The sequence below is a fragment of the Stegostoma tigrinum genome, chromosome 2 (assembly GCF_030684315.1).
Source record: "Stegostoma tigrinum isolate sSteTig4 chromosome 2, sSteTig4.hap1, whole genome shotgun sequence".
NCBI classification, from domain to species: Eukaryota; Metazoa; Chordata; class Chondrichthyes; order Orectolobiformes; family Stegostomatidae; genus Stegostoma; species Stegostoma tigrinum.
In genome coordinates, this window is record NC_081355.1 from 5,910,214 (window position 1) to 5,926,260 (window position 16,047).

Sequence of the window (16,047 nt, forward strand, 5' to 3'; positions counted from 1 at the left end):
ATTCCCATGAATGAATAAAAAAAACAAACATTTTGAGTAAAGGTGTAGTCTAAATATAATTTTAAATTTTGGAGATATGGTGCTGTCGAGTAATAAGAACATGGCCTGGAAAATAAACCGTGACAATTGTAACACCCATAGGAAGGAATACTTGGGGAAAAGTTGAACACCAGAATTGTATTCTGCGCTGAAAAGATGAAGCACATTTGCATGTTCTAGAATATAGTGCATTGAACTAATATATTGGACTTTAGCATTCAGTGTTCAAGTGAATCTCATGTCCAATTTTAGTTGTGTGAATATAAAAGGGGAAAAAATGGGACACTATGCCACAAGAGCTTCTGGGGAGATGACAAGATTGTCTACTAGTTAATCACTTATGACTAATTATACCTCCGGACTGCGCACAGTGCTTAGGATTTAATGAATATCCCAATGATCATATTGCATGGTAGAGCAGCCAAAAAGACTGAATGGCCTATATGTATTCTTATTTTCTATGCTTCTATAAGCTGTCTAGTTTTTTGATTTGGCAAGATTGCTGAACTGTGCAATTTGTAAATTGTTAACTGTAACCAATTCTTTCTAGTCCTTTGAGATATCAAGTGTTATAACATTTAATGACAGTGCAGCTGGGGTTCAACTTGTGTGACATTAGTTTCTGACAACAGCATGACGAATTTGATGTTTTTATTTCCAGGATAGCTGAAATAAGGATTTGTCCAGCCAAGTATTGTGTATTTTGTTTCCAAACAAGGTAGCAGTCGCTTGGTTTGAAACTTAAGGCAAACTTCGTTTTGGGGCATAAAACATTTCATTTCTGTCCTTAACCCTTAGCAGAAATTTATTCTTGTTGTTCAAGAAATCAAATTTAACCTTGCAAACACAGAATATTTAAAGAGACGCTACATTTACTTTGAAGTGTTGCACTCTGAAACAAGTGTGGAATTGAATTGCCAGCTGACAGGGCACGCTCACTGACTTCTGTGGCTCAAGGCCTTCTTGATAAGTTGTGGGCAAAGTGTGTCATTGCTGAATCTGAACAGCTGACAGCTGCTCTGCTCCACTTCATTTGTTTCTTTGCACCAAAGTTAAAGCCATTACTTTGCATCAAGTTACAGAAATTTCAATAATCTTTGTCACATAAATATTAGGCAAAAGGGTGCAATGGTTCTGAAGAGGAATTTCAATCTATTATTTGATTTCATTATTTAAGTTAGGACTCTAAGCTCATGCAAGTTCTGTCAGTAAATCTAACTGAAGACATTTTCAAAGCTCCAAATATGTCCTGCAACATCACTGCAAATGGGCTGCAACTGCAGAGAAAGTTCACATTTTTAGTTGGAAGTGTTACTTCCCCAAGTTGAAATGAGGGGTGTTAGATTGAGAGAACAAAATGTAGAGCTGGATGAACACAGCAGGCCGAGCAGGAAGGCTGACGTTGATCTTACTCTCCAGTGTAGATTTGTAGTCAGCATAGTTTACCTAATTATACCATGTGCCACCTACAGTAGCATTCTGAGTTCCTGATGGGCAGGTCTTGCACAGCTGGCTGCAGCTGTGAGTTTGAACTGCAAAGATTCCCCAAACCCAACAATCAAAGGACTTGACTTTCATCCAGTTTTGGGACTGCATTTAGTGGATCAAGACACTTTTACTTTGGACCGCCAAAACCTGAGATCCAGAGCCTCAAGCTGGTAGGGTTTGTGAGAGTTGGATGTAGTGTGAAGTCCAGTCAGATTGCTTATAGCAGTTTCTAGCAGCACCTCAGTGCTGGGATGGTGACAGATAAACAGTTCAATAGCTGGAGGCTTTGGAATCTAAATGAGGTAAACCGTAATCAAGAGCAAGTAGGAATTGGCACTGGAACAACCTTGCTGGCTGGACTGTTCCATTTGTCTGCTGAGAACAGCAGGGGAGAGATGGTGCCAGGAATTTGGAATTTGACGTAGACTTTCACCAAACAGGGGCACGCATTCTAATAATTTTGGTGATAACATACGTTCTGTAAAGTGTCTTCTGCTTTAACCTTGTTTATTGCCCATAGACAATTATGGTGCGGGTGGGCAAGGGAGGGCCGAAAGCTGTTAACTTTAAACGATCTATAATGCAAGATAAGTATCTTGGGATCACAAGTGTACCAGAACTGAGCTCAAAAAGCCTTTGCAATTAAAGCTTTGTTTATGTTGATATTTGGCTGTTGGCTTGAATGAGAGCAGGTCTGTGGGAAAGCTTTCTTTATCCAAACATTTTTGTTACAGGTAGGAGCTACTTTTTTTAAGCACATCTCTCTCAACTTCAGTTCTTTTGAGCATTGAACAGCCCTGGTTCCTGTTCCAAATGGAAACATTTGCAAGTGTGACATTCTTTAAACCCTTGTGTAGAGCAATTGTAGACAAATTGGAAGACTGCGTAAATTATGCTACAGGCCTGACATTTCTAGCAGGTTTATTTCTCAATGATTAGAATTCATTTGGGGCATGTTATGTGTAAGCCTAATCTAGTCATTGCAAAAATATACGCATATATAGCACAGAAATCATGATCATGGAGGTGCAATTTGTATTTCTCTACAGGCCGAAATTAAAAATCAATCTAATGCTGTGTGATATAAATGTCTGATACTTCACTTTTCCTGAGGTTGCTTTAAACTGTTTATATTTACTATTAGTGTAGTAAAATGAACAAGAGAGCGAGCTATATTTCACAGGGCACATATGAAAAGAAGCTGGTGGTTCCATGTTTAAACTAGCAACATGTGCAAAGGTGCCTCAGTACATATCAGTTGTTGCTGTAACCTGATCTCATGATCCCTTTTCTGTTTCACAAGTATTATGTTTCTTATGTGCCTATAGTTCATTGATGCTAAACCTTGTTGTTTACATTCTCCTCCATTTGTGGAATTCAGTAGTTTCTTTCCTTTTCCATTCATTTGAATTAGATGTTCTGCACTGTTGATCTGCATTATTGGGACAATAGTAAAAATCTAAACTTTACAAAAAACATCTAGCTGTTCAGCACTGTGTATTATATAGAATTTTGTACTACTTAGAATTTAAGATATGGGGAAGGGGAGTGGCCATCCCTACCCTTAATACTACTTGAATTTTTAATTGAAAGTGCAGAGACAGTAGTTGACCAACAGCATTCCATTGTTCTAGTTCCAAAACTCAAACCCAACATATAGCAGCTGCTTCACTCATTGATTCCACACAGCAGTGCATCTGGGTTTGGGCTTGAGTGAACTAAAAGGATAGTGCAGCACACAGGTTCTCTCATATACTCCCTATTACTAATTAAATAGCATTTCTTTTAATTTCTACATTTTTAGTTTTATTTTCCATTCAAACGAAAGAATTAGGGACCGAGCAACTGCAAATCTGCTGATTCAGTGATTTTCTTGAAAGTGCTTTAATTGCAATTTCCAAGTTGCCGTTTAGTTGATGAACGTGAAAGTTGTGGAACTGTTCAATAATTGAAAGTAACAGCTAACTAAAGCCAGAGCTTTTTTTTAAAAAAGCAGAACCATAATCCAGGTTCCTGATTGTTGTCATTGATCTTAGTTGATAGCACTCTCTCCTGTTTTAAAAGATAATGGATTCAAGTCCCACTTCAGGGCTTGAGTACAAAATTCAGAAGCTTTACTGCAATACTGAGAGTATCAGAGATCAGCAAAACAACAAATCCGATGGCACTATTTGGAAGAAGAGCAAGGAATTTATCTATCACCCAAATAACATCCTAAAGTAGACTATTTGGTTATCATCACGTTGATATTAGTCAGGGCTCACTATATGCAAATTGACTTCTAAGTTGCCTGCATTACAACAGTGACTACACTTCAAGGAAAAATTGGCAGTGAAATGTCAAGATATCCTGTGAAAAGCACCAAATGCAGGTTTTTTTTCTTGTGGGAAATCATATACCTCCGAATATTGGAAGCATTTGCAATTTGACTGTAAATTTACTTTCTCTCCCACACTTCCCAGGCAAATATAAATGACAGGGTATTTATTGTAAGTACTACTTATGAGAAATAAAACTTATAAAACACTGAAAATTGGAAGTATTCTGCTTTAACATCAAGTAGTGAATTAAAATCAACTGATTTAATCTTTAAAGTTGACTAACTTTTTTGAATTGTTAGAATTGATTTGTTTTGATCTTCTCCTTTTTTCAAACCCTCTTCCATTCCAAAGACTGATTCCACCATGGACTAGCAAAATAAAAGATTGAAAACTTGCAATATTAATGAAGGGAGTTTAAAGGATATTCCGAATTTCTGGTGATGAATGACTGTATGAAAACGAAAGAAAACATGAATACCCCGACTCTTTTGTAAATGTGACTGTTAGGAGACTCCTGATATGAAATTCCCGTAGGCCAGTGTACATCAATGACACTTTGTATAGATGCAAACTTTACAAGAAATTTCAAAAATTTGAAATATTCCATATATTGAAAATTCTTGTTAAGTACTTCAGGATGGTTTCAGTTAAGTTAAAATTTCACACAAGCAATAATTTGAGCTAATTCAGGGTTGGGGTGTCTTTCATTTTATCTGGTGGTTCTAATCGGACATCCTGGCACTTGGCGTGGGCAACAGTCAGGAAGAGGTATTTAGACAGCGTCGTAATTGGTTTGCATTTCACCTTTCAAAGGTAAATCACAAGGTCTTGTATCAAGTCTCAACTGGCAACATATCTGCTACCATGTTGATCCTCATCATGATTAAATATGTCAGCAAGAGTCATACGTGTACTTCAGGACCCTCTTATAAAGTGTGTGGAAAGTTGACTGGAGCATTTTCAAGCTCCAAATTGTCTTGCAGTTTGACTGTAGCCTGAACAGTGCATCTAAAGGGACTACTAGAGAGTGTTATGGAAACATAACGGAATGAATTCCTTGCCTATCTCCACTACAACTTACCTGATGGCCATTACCAATCTGTACACTCATTTTCTGCAACATTTTCTACTCCCTGTCAACTTTTTTTCCTTCCCACTATCTCTCATCAAACTTCAACCAAACTAACTCTAACTTCTCCAATCCTCAAAACCATGTCATTGGTAGCAGTGTTCCAAAGTACTCCAATATCATATTGTTCAGTGTGATTTGGATAATGTTCACATCTTGGAGAATAGCAGTGCTTTTGGTTTGTTTACCTTGTGCGTGTACAAGGGAAAAGTTTCCAAAAATACATTTGCTGAGGCTGGAGCTGGTAATTTCAAGCTAACGTTACATTGACTCAACCAGCCAGAAACTTTCCTGCCATATGAGGAATATGGCCGGAGTGATAACCTTTCTGTTTTACAACTTGTAAAAATTACATCTCATTGGCTTTAGGAAAATCAGGTAAATGCTATCACAAGCAAATAACAACTTACATCTATAAAGCACTTTTAACACAGCAAACTCCCAACACTCGACCCAAGAACATTTATGCAGTTCTGTTTGAAACATTCAGTAATGAAATAATATAATAGTTGAGCAGAAATTTCGTTAAGTATGTGGATTTTTTGAATACCTTAAAGGAGGAAAGAGAGGCAGAGAGGTCTAAAGAAGGAATTCTAGAGGTTAGACTCAGCCAACTGAAGATACCAATGGTGGGGAATGTATCTCAATTTCTGGTCCTCCTTTGTTTCCAGTAGAGTTTGCAGGATTGAAATAAAGCTGATGTTAATTTCTAAAGGTAGTCATAGTGACTAAGTATTTCCAAATCAACTGGTCTCTATTCCATTTTTGAAAAGTGGATTAAGTGACCAGTTTTCAGTTGGTGTCAGCATTGATGCAAAGTTCTCTTGCTGTGATGGAACGGCATGAATGGAACTGCAAGAAAGAACGAAAGAGATGATTGATCACTAAGTAACCTTTAGGACTGAACAGCGTCCAGAAAAGCAGGTGTGATCTTCCAATCTCCAATCACTATTTGCACCCCATATGTTGTGGTATCTGCAGATCAACAATGCTTTAGAATACTGTGTAGCCTATGCTTGTATCTCTATCAGCTCTTGAATCTGTGCATACATAATATTATGTCAGCACATTTCAAGACGAAATTAGATTTGTTTTGTTTTTGATCCAAACTGAAATTTTATCATGATTTGTTGGCAATTATAAACTGTGTGAATTTTTTTCCATACTGTATTTTTCTTTAGGCAATGTTTTTAATTTTTGCTTTTAAAGATGTCAGTTAAATGTAACACAGATGTGGTTGACAGGAGTTTAATATCAATAGAGCCATGAACAATACTTTTTTTTGCAGGAGAGGTGGGGGAAAAACATCTTGGTAGCCTTTCAGAGATAACAAGGTGTAAGGCTGGATGATCACAGTAGGCCAAGCAGCATCAGAAGAGCAGGAAAGCTGATGTTTTGGGCCTCGACCCTCCTCCGGAAGGGGGGATTCTGAAATAAATAGGGGAGAGGGGGAGGCAGATGGAAGATGGATAGAGGAGAAGATAGACAGGCCAAAGGCAGGATTTGTCTGTCTCCTCTCCACCTATCTTCTCCTCTATCCGCCTCCCCCCTCCCTGTTTCTTTGAGAACCCCCCCCCTTCCCCTTGCCCATTTCTGAAGAAGGGCGTAGGCCTGAAACGTCAGCTTTCCTGCTCCTGTGATGCTGCTTGGCCTGCTGTGTTCATCCAGCTATACGCTGTGTTATCTCAGATTCTCCATCATCTGCAGTCCCTACTATCTTGGTAACCTTTCAGTTGTGATTATGTGCAATGGAAATCCCTGACACTGTAGTTATACTTGGGTATTAATTGATGCAGACAGATTGTCTTTTCTCATTCATTGTATGGTCTTGCAGTTGAGTTATCTTCAGGCACCTGTTGTGCAACAGAAAATATTTAAAGAATCCACACCGAATGACTGCTAACTGGTATTTGCAGTGTTTCAGTCAAATAAAATCTTTTCAGTGTGTAAGATTGATGGCCCTGTTGTGTATTATGCACAGGGACATGTATTGCTGTTCCATTAGGTATTTTGGCCAGGACTTCTTGCTCAATTGCATTTTTTTAAAATCAGTCTCTACATGGTGTAACCCATTCAAAGAATTACGGAATTTTGAGTGTAATTCACGTTTTTACAGTCCTGTGCACTGCTTTTAAAGACAGCTCACTAAAAGCTGATTTTGTGGTCACAGCTCCCAGGGTGAAGCCATCTATTTGGCTGCAGGCATTTGAGGAAGTTCCAAAAATTCAACTGAAACCTTTGGGGACTTGAACTGTATAAATTGTGTTTTCAATTTAATTATTTCTTTATGTTTGCTAAGGAGTTGAATGCTGTGCTCTGAGTTGAGGGGAAAATAGGCTTTTTTATGTGAACTATTTTTGGTGATTTTTTTTTAAAATGCGTACATTTCATGAAATCCATTTTATTACAATATTAATCAACCTTTACCAAGTTACTCCTCTATAAAATGTAAAGTAGTAATTTTGAAAAACAATTAAAACAATTGGGCCAATTGGAGCATAGCCTTCTCCATGATTTATCATGAGTCTTGTTCTTTGTCACACACCCTTTCTCAGAGACGCAATAAGATGTTTTACCTTGCTTTGTGATTAGAATCAATGGTTTTAGAGTAATCAGCAAGCTTCTAGCTGGTATTCAGTACCTATTACCAATTTGCAAACATCATTTAATTGATACCCACAAAGAATTCATTGTCACACAGTGACTTGTAAAAAGATTATTTCTGTGCAACAAAAACATATTTGCATTAAATTGTAAACCGTTTAATATGATAGCTGAAAATTATAAAGTTAATGGAAAAATGACCTCGAGCTAGGGGCTCCCAATTGCTGTTTCTTGTGATGCTGTAAATTGTAAGATGTATCTTCAGTCATGGCGGGGAAGATACAAGTACATAGCAAACTGACAGAATAGAGCTCACAATTCAGCATATAGAAGGCAGCAGTATTTCATGACAAAATTAAATTTGCATTTCCATAGCAACTTGAATATGCAGTCTTATATCCTGGAAGAGAATGTGCCACAAAATGGAGTATGATATACCATGTCCTACTCATGAATGACTGATGCATAGCAACCTGCTGCCAGAATAAATCTTTCAGAAGAAAATGTGTTGTTTAAATCCTTTAGAATAGATGGTATCAACTACAAAATCTACCCTGATAATGCCAGAATGAGGATGCAAGTGCTACCACTATGCTTTAACCAGCATGTAGCCAATTGCAATCTGTTAGATCCATAACCAACAGTGAAAGCAAAGAGACTTCAGCGGAAGTTAACTTGGACTAAGTTTGAAAACACTGAGCTTTCCCTTTCTGGTTCCCGAAAGCCCATGCACCTAAAGCTGAAAACTAGACCAGAAATTTAAAAATGCACTTTCGGAATGGTGACACAGTATGTTCACAGGATTTGTTAGTTATACCTACCTTCCTTGACCTGCCATGCTCACCAGTGTATTACATATGAATATAGAGCAGAAGTCTACTTCTAGCTGTCCAAATGAAAACAGAAGTTGGTGAAATTACCCATCACTTTCAGAATTCCCACTCGTCCTTGAAGATTTTAGTGATTAGAAAATTAGCGAAAACTGCAGTTTCCAAAACACGGCACAGTGTTGTTTAAAATGCATGACACTGGAGCCAGTACCATTGCTACTAATACATAGAGCCTGTTCAGTTCAAGAAAGAGTGACAGTGTGCCATTGTACTAGTCCTATAAAATTAAGAACGTCTATTTAGTAGCAGTAATTATAAACAGGGTCACGTGTTCTCCAAATGAAGATGCTCATTGTGAAATGTTTCTGTGTTGTGTTGTGAGTGCTCACCTTTTATTTAGGATTGCTATAAAGGAACACTTTGTTTCACTGTTTCTACTTTTGCCATTTCTGCTGTAGTTATACCTACTGGGATAATCTGTAATGTATTTCAAATATCTTACTCAGCTTTTCGTAGCATCTTTGTTCTTTTGTCTGCTTGAAACTTGATTTTAATTCCCTTTAATTTTTGTAGTAGTTGCCAATAGTTGCTGTAGGGATTAAGTGTAACTGCTTACTACTTGATGCTTCAGTATTTTTTCTTGTACAATTTTAACCAGGATAATTTTTTTTCTCCGTGAACGTATGGACATGTATGTATGGAACCAGAGGAGACGGGCGAGGTCCTCAATGAATATTTCTCCTCTGTTTACTGTGGAGAAGACATGAAGACTTGAGAACTTGGGAAAGTTAGTGGTGATATTTTAGGGATAGTCCATATTGCAGTAGAGGAGACATTGGACGTTTTATAATGTATGAAGGTGGATAAATTTGGCCCTGACCAGATATATCCTCAAACCCTACACGAGGCTAAAGAAGAAATTGCTGGGGCAGCGGATGTATTTACATTGTTGTTAGCCATGGGTGAGGCCCTGGAAGACTGGAGGATAGGAGGATAGTGAATTTTGGGCCCTTATTCAAGAAGGGCTGCAAAGAAATACCTGGGAACTAAAAAACTAGTAAGCTCAACATCAGTAGTAGGTAATTTACTTGAGAAGATGCTGAGGAATAAGATATCAATGCATTTGGAAGGATAAGGATCGATTAGGAGTAATTAGCATGGCTTTGTGTGTGGGAGATCATGCCTTCACAAATTTGTTAGAGTTTTTTTAATGTGACCACGAATGTTGGTGAGGTGAGGGCAGGGCAGTAAATGTGGATTTCAGTAAGGCCTTTGATACCACATAGTAGGCTGCGAGAGAAGGTAAAATCGCATGAGATCCAGGGAGAGCTGGCAAGTTGGCTTGATGGTAGGAAGCAGAGAGTAGTACTGGAAGGAGCCTTTGGCATTGATCTTTAATTCATCTTTGTCTACAGGAATAGTGCCAGACGATTGGAGGATAGCAAATGTGGTTCCCCTGTTCAAGAAGGGGAGTAGAGACATCCCTGGTAATTATAGACCAGTGAGCCTTACCTCCAGTTGTTGGTAAAGTGTTGGAAAAGGTTATAAGGGATAGGATTTATAATCATCTAGAAAAGAATAAATTGATTAGGGATAGTCAGCACGGTTTTGTGAAGGGAAGGCCGTGCCTCACAAACCTTATTGAGTTCTTTGAGAAGGTGACCAAACAGGTAGACGAGAGTAAACCGGGTGATGTGGTGTATATGGATTTCAGCAAGGCATTCGATAAAGTTCCCTACAGTAGGCTATTGTACAAAATGTGGAGGAATGGGATTGTGGGAGATATAGCAGTTTGGATCAGAAACTGGCTTGCTGAAAGAAGACAGGGTGGTAGTTGATGGGAAATGTTCATCCTGGAGACCAGTTACTAGTGGTGTACGGCAAGGGTCGGTGTTGGGTCCACTGCTGTTTGTCAGTTTTATAAATGACCTGGTTGAGGGCATAGAAGGATGGGTTAGTAAATTTGCAGATGACACTAAGGTGGGTGGAGTTGTGGATAGTGACGAAGGATGCTGTAGGTTGCAGAGAGACATAGACAAGCTGCAGAGCTGGGCTGAGAGGTGGCAAATGGAGTTTAATGCAGACAAGTGCGAGGTGATGCACTTTGGTAGGAGTAACCGGAAGGCAAAGTACTGGGCTAATGGTAAGATTCTTGGTAGTGTAGATGAGCAGAGAGATCTCGGTGTCCATGTACACAGATCCTTGAAAGTTGCCACCCAGGTTGACAGGGCTGTTTAGAAGCATACAGTGTTTTAGCTTTTATCAATAGAGCGATCGAGTTCTGGAACCAAGAGGTTATGCTGCAGCTGTACAAAACTGTGGTGTGGCCGCACTTGGAGTATTGCGTACAGTTCTGGTCACTGCATTATAAGAAGGATGTGGAAGCTTTGGAAAGGGTACAGAGGAGATTTACTAGGATGTTGCCTGGTATGGAGGGAAGGTCTTACGAGGAAAGGCTGAGGGACTTGAGGCTGTTTTCGTTAGAGAAGAAGGTTGAGAGGTGACTTAATTGAAACATATAAAATAATCAGAGAGTTAGAGTGGATCGGGAGAGCCTTTTTCCTAGGATGGTGACAGCGAGCACGAGCGGGGATAGCCTTAAATTGAGGGGTGAAAGATATAGGACAGATGTCAGGTAGTTTCTCAGTAGTAAGGGAATGGAACGCTTTGCCTGCAATGGTAGTAGATTTGCCAACTTTAGGTACATTTAAGTCGTCATTGGACGAGCATATGGACGTACGTGGAATAGTGTAAATTAGATGGGCTTGAGATCGGTATGACAGGTCAGCACAACATCGAGAGCCGAAGGGCCTGTACTGTGCTGTAATATTCTCTGTTCTATGAGACTGACGGGGGTGGGGGGGCATCTTATAGAAGTGTATCAGATCATGAGAAGCTGGATAAGGGTGAATGCACTGTCTTTTTTCCCCCTGAGTTGGGGGATTAAGGTCTTAAACTGATGCCGTCCAGTCAAGAGGGGAAAGAAAATGTGAGAACCTAAGGGGCAACCTTTTTTACAGAGTGATACACCTGTGGAATGAGCTTTCAGTGGAAGTGGTTGAGGCGGTTACATTAACAACATTTTTAAAAACTTTTGGATGAATCAGTGGATAGGAAAGCTTTAGAAGGGTTTGGGCTAACTGCAGGAAAATTGGGGTTAGCATGGTTTGTCGCTTTTGGGCTGAAGAGCCTCTCTGTGCTGTAGGACTCTGATTATGAATATTTTACTGTTTTCATTAAAAACAAACTTTTTTTTTCTTAGAAACAAATTTGAAGATTTAGATTGCATTAAGTATGTGAAAGTATGGAAAAAATTTCACCAAGCTATTCCGATGCAAACTCTGCTGCATGTATTCACAAGATTCCATAAGTTGCATGCGTTCTGTTTCAAAACTGTTTTTTCTTTTATTTTCACACCCATCCTTGTTTTTATTTTTCCTTTTTCTTGGTTGGATTCCTCTGTGTGTTTAATACAATCCCTGTCCAGTCCTGGAATTTGAACTACGGAAAGCCAAGGAGACCATTCAGTCCCTTCGTGCCAACCTGACACAAGCTGCAGGTGGTGTACATTATACTTTCTTCTCTTTCTGCTTTCATAATGCATAAACAAACCTCAAACATTTAACATTCGTGTAAATCTACTTTTGCTTTTTCAGCCTTCACAGAAAATGATGTTCCTTTACAGGAACGGAAAAATTATAAATCCAGCCCTGAAATGCAGGTAAGATATTGTGGGGGCAAAGAAAATAAGTTTTAATTTATTGGGAAGCTTGATTCTACCAGAGGAAGCAAAATGCCTTCATGGAGCATGGGTTTTTTTGGGTGTTTGAACACCTGGCCTTGTTTTTTGGAATAAAGATGTTCTTTTAATTAGTGGGATTGGTAAAGTAAAATTGATCCTTGCTCCTTTTTCAGTTGAATTATTTGTGTCTGAAAGCATATATTTTTGATTTATACTTTGCCTATCCTATGACAAATTCTTAAACTTCCTTGGTTATATTACAGAAGTAGGCAATATCCATTCATACCAACAGTGTCTTTTCTAAGTTATCCTCTATTTTTGTCTTTCGGATACTACTTTAACTGCCTTAACACTACAGTCTGTTGAGTTGCAATTAACAGAGGTAGTCGTATCTTACCAACTTCCATGATTTGGCACATTGCAAATCCCGACAATGTTTGTTAATGCAGAATCTATGGTAACCACTTTGTTTTCTCCACCACTCTCCTGCCACATCCCCAAAAAGTTAACCACAAAAAATAAGAATGCACCAAATGTTTTTAGTTGTTCACAGGTTATGGTTTCCAATGTACAGTCTGTTATGCTACACATTCTCCTCAGATACATTTCCATGCTGTGTTCAATTACTTCTCCAAAAGTCCAAGCACAGTCGTTCTCATGCCCCATCTGAGTTGTAAATAATAATCCTTTTCTCCTTGATTCCCAGAAAGCACTTTTGCCTTGCTTCTCCCTTGCTGGCATTTTCAAAGATTACTGCACAAAATAAAAGATCCTCGTGTAAGGACGGGAGGTCAACATTGTAGCATGCTCGTTATCTGGGATTCCAGAAACTACCCACCTGTAAAACTGTTAAATTTCTGTGATCCGATCTGAATGTATAACTTGGAATTGGGGTGCATAAAGAAAAACATGTATTTCTGATTTGATTGTTGAAATTCACTTGTATCTCAAATTGCCTTTTCCTGTGTGTTATCTGAACAGTTTTCTAAAAATATGAAGCAATGCAACGTTCTAGATGAAGCAGTGAGCACGATCAATGGTGCAGACTGAGCACTGATGTTGTAGGCATGCTCGCCGAGCCGGTGGGTTTGGTTGCAGATGTTTCATCATCAAACCTGCTGGTTCAGTCTATAGCCTCATCCGCAACCTGAGCACTTTCTAATCTCCAAATCGCTCACTCTGATTGTTGAATTTCAGTTCTCAAAATTATAATGACTTCTTCTATTCGGCAATCTCGTTCTTATTTTCATTTTTACTGCTGTTTTTATGTGAGCAGAGTACTTATGGATATAATAGTTTTAAATTTGTATTCAAAAGCTGTTCGTACAATGTAAAGCTGTAAAGACAGCAAAGAGATTTAAGGTGATCAAAATTGATGGGGTTGAATAAGCAAATAAAAAGCAACATATTCCATCAGCAGGAGAGTCATTAACCCAAAGAGACAGATTTATGTTAATCGGCAAGAGGGCTGGGGAGATGAGAATTTTTTTGGCAGCAATTTATGATTGCAATTCACTGTTTGATTGTTGGAAATGAATTTGAGAGTAACTTTTGAAAGGGAATTCAATTATAATTGAAGAGTATATATTCACAGGGTTGTGGAGTAATACTGGGGGAATGAGAATAATTGGGTCCTTCTTTCAAGGCCAACACAAACACAGTGAGCCATATGCCTTGTTTTGTTCTGTTCTGTAAGATTGTATTGTATGATTCTATAAGGTCCAAGACATGTACGTTGCATTTCTTAATGAAGCAGTAATTGTTTTAATACTCAGCATCAACCCATGTCAACCTGAGCCCTTAGTAAGTTAAATATTGGTTTTAGATTATTTTTCAATTTACTTCCACTTAAACTAGATGAAATAGAATTAAGTATAGTTATGGTGCATTTTTACAAAAATGTGCGTTGTTGATAAAGAAGCCAGGGTTGTATGTTTCTTAAAGAAAGTAATGTGAGTATTGGTCTCTCGAGTGAGCCTGAGGAATTAACAATGGGAAGTTCAAAATGGTAAAAGCATTCAGATGTTTTGCCTGCTTTCACTCTTGAGGACATAAATGATATCACAGAAATCCTTGTAACTCGAAAGGCAAAATGAAGGGAAGGACTTAAAACAATTACAACCACCAATGAAATGGAAAACTATTAGAACTGAAGGCTGTAAAGTCACTAGGACCTGATGGCCTGCATCTTAAGATCTTAAAAGAAGTTGCTACTGAGATAGTAGGTGCATGGTTTTTAATCTTCCAAATACTAAAAACAACAAGTTAATGTTCTGAGTCCAGGCACCCTTCATCTGAACCGATAAATGGTAATTGGAGTTGAAGCATTAACTCTATTGTACTTTTTTGCAGATTCTGACAGACCTGTCTAGTTCCTCCAACACTTGTTTTTTTCAGTTTTTGTTTGAGTTCCAGCATTCACAGTTCTTTGTTTTATTTAAGCTACAGATCAGTTCGCTGAACATCAGCCATTAGAGAAAATGTTAGAATCTTTAGGTGGTTGTAGCCAACACTTTAATCTCAAAATAATCAGGCAGAGTCAACATGGTTTTGTGAAAAGGAAATCACAATTGACCAATTTATTGGTGTTCTTTTGAGGAGTGTAACAAACAGTATGGACAAAAGGGAACCTATGGATGTCGTATGCATGGATTTCCAGAAGGCATTTTCAAAGATTACTGCACAAAATAAGAGGTCCTGGTGGAAGGTCTATAGGGTCAACATTTTAGCGTAGTTAGATTAATTAGCTGCCAGTAGGTAGAGAATAAAGATGGTTGGCTCTTTTCAGGTTGGCAAGCTGTATCTAATAGAATATCACAGGACTGGGCCCTCAACTATTTGCAATCTATGTTAATGACATGGATGAAGTTACTGAATTTTAGGCTGCTATGTTTATTGATGGCCCAAATGTAGGTGGGAAAATAAGAAGAAATGAGACTACAATTTCATTATAAATAGGTTGTGTGAGTGGGCAAAAATTTAACAGAAGGAGTACAACATGGAAAAAATGTGAACATGTCTACTTTATCGGAAAGAACAGAGCAGCAGGTTCTATTTAAAGGGAGAGAGTTTGCCGAACCCTACGATCTGGAGGAATTTCGATGAATCACAAAAAATTGTATGCGGTACATCATGTGACTAGGAGGTGATGGTATTATTACTGGAATATTAATCCAGAGATCGAGGTAATACTCTGAGGGTATGGGTTCCAATCCTGCCAGGGGAGATGGTGTAATTTGAATTCAGTTATTTTTTTAAATTTTGAATTAAACATCTAATGAAGACCATGAAACCATTGTCAGTTGTTTGAACCCATCCTGGTTCACTAATTCCTTTTTGGAAAGGACAGCCATCCTTACATGGCCTGGCCTGTAACACCAGACCCACAGGAATGTGACTTGCTCTTAACTGTCTCCTGGGCAGCAAAGATGAGGAATAAATACCCACATTGCATGAATATTTATTTTTAAGTCCTTCTATAAACTGATCAATAACGTAATTACCTTGTGTGTACTGTTTTGGAAGAGAATGAGTGTTGTATCTTCAATCATGTTCCAATGATGTGAATGTGAAACAATAATGGGAAATTATGTTCCTAAAGTTTTTGATGATTGATAAAGGATTTTTGTTAATATCTGTAGAAGGGTGAAGCTTGCTTAGCTACTTTAATCTAGCCTGTGAGGAAAAAACTTGATGTTTTCCATTCACAGAATATTCATGGATGCTTTGTTTTACCGAGCTCAAATTTTCATTTTTCTTATATAGGAAGCTGTTAAACCTCTTGAGAAAAGAGCATTAAATTTCCTAGTGAATGAATATTTATTGAAGATTAATTACAAACTCACTTCAATAACCTTTTCAGATGAAAATGACGACCAGGTAATAATATTTCAA

The 16,047-nt window shown here is 38.2% G+C and overlaps 1 protein-coding gene across 4 annotated transcripts in view; it reads left to right on the plus strand.

Annotated features, from left to right (window-relative positions):
- The window catches only part of relch (RAB11 binding and LisH domain, coiled-coil and HEAT repeat containing), a 103,830-nt gene that overhangs the window by 10,637 nt on the left and 77,146 nt on the right, over positions 1–16,047 (plus strand). For all 4 annotated transcript variants that reach the window (XM_048520660.2, XM_048520671.2, XM_048520682.2 and 1 more), the window contains exons 3-5: positions 11,899–11,970; positions 12,068–12,132; positions 15,919–16,032. In XM_048520660.2, coding sequence (XP_048376617.1) covers positions 11,899–11,970; positions 12,068–12,132; positions 15,919–16,032 — 251 coding nt within the window. The remainder of the gene's footprint in view (positions 1–11,898; positions 11,971–12,067; positions 12,133–15,918; positions 16,033–16,047) is intronic.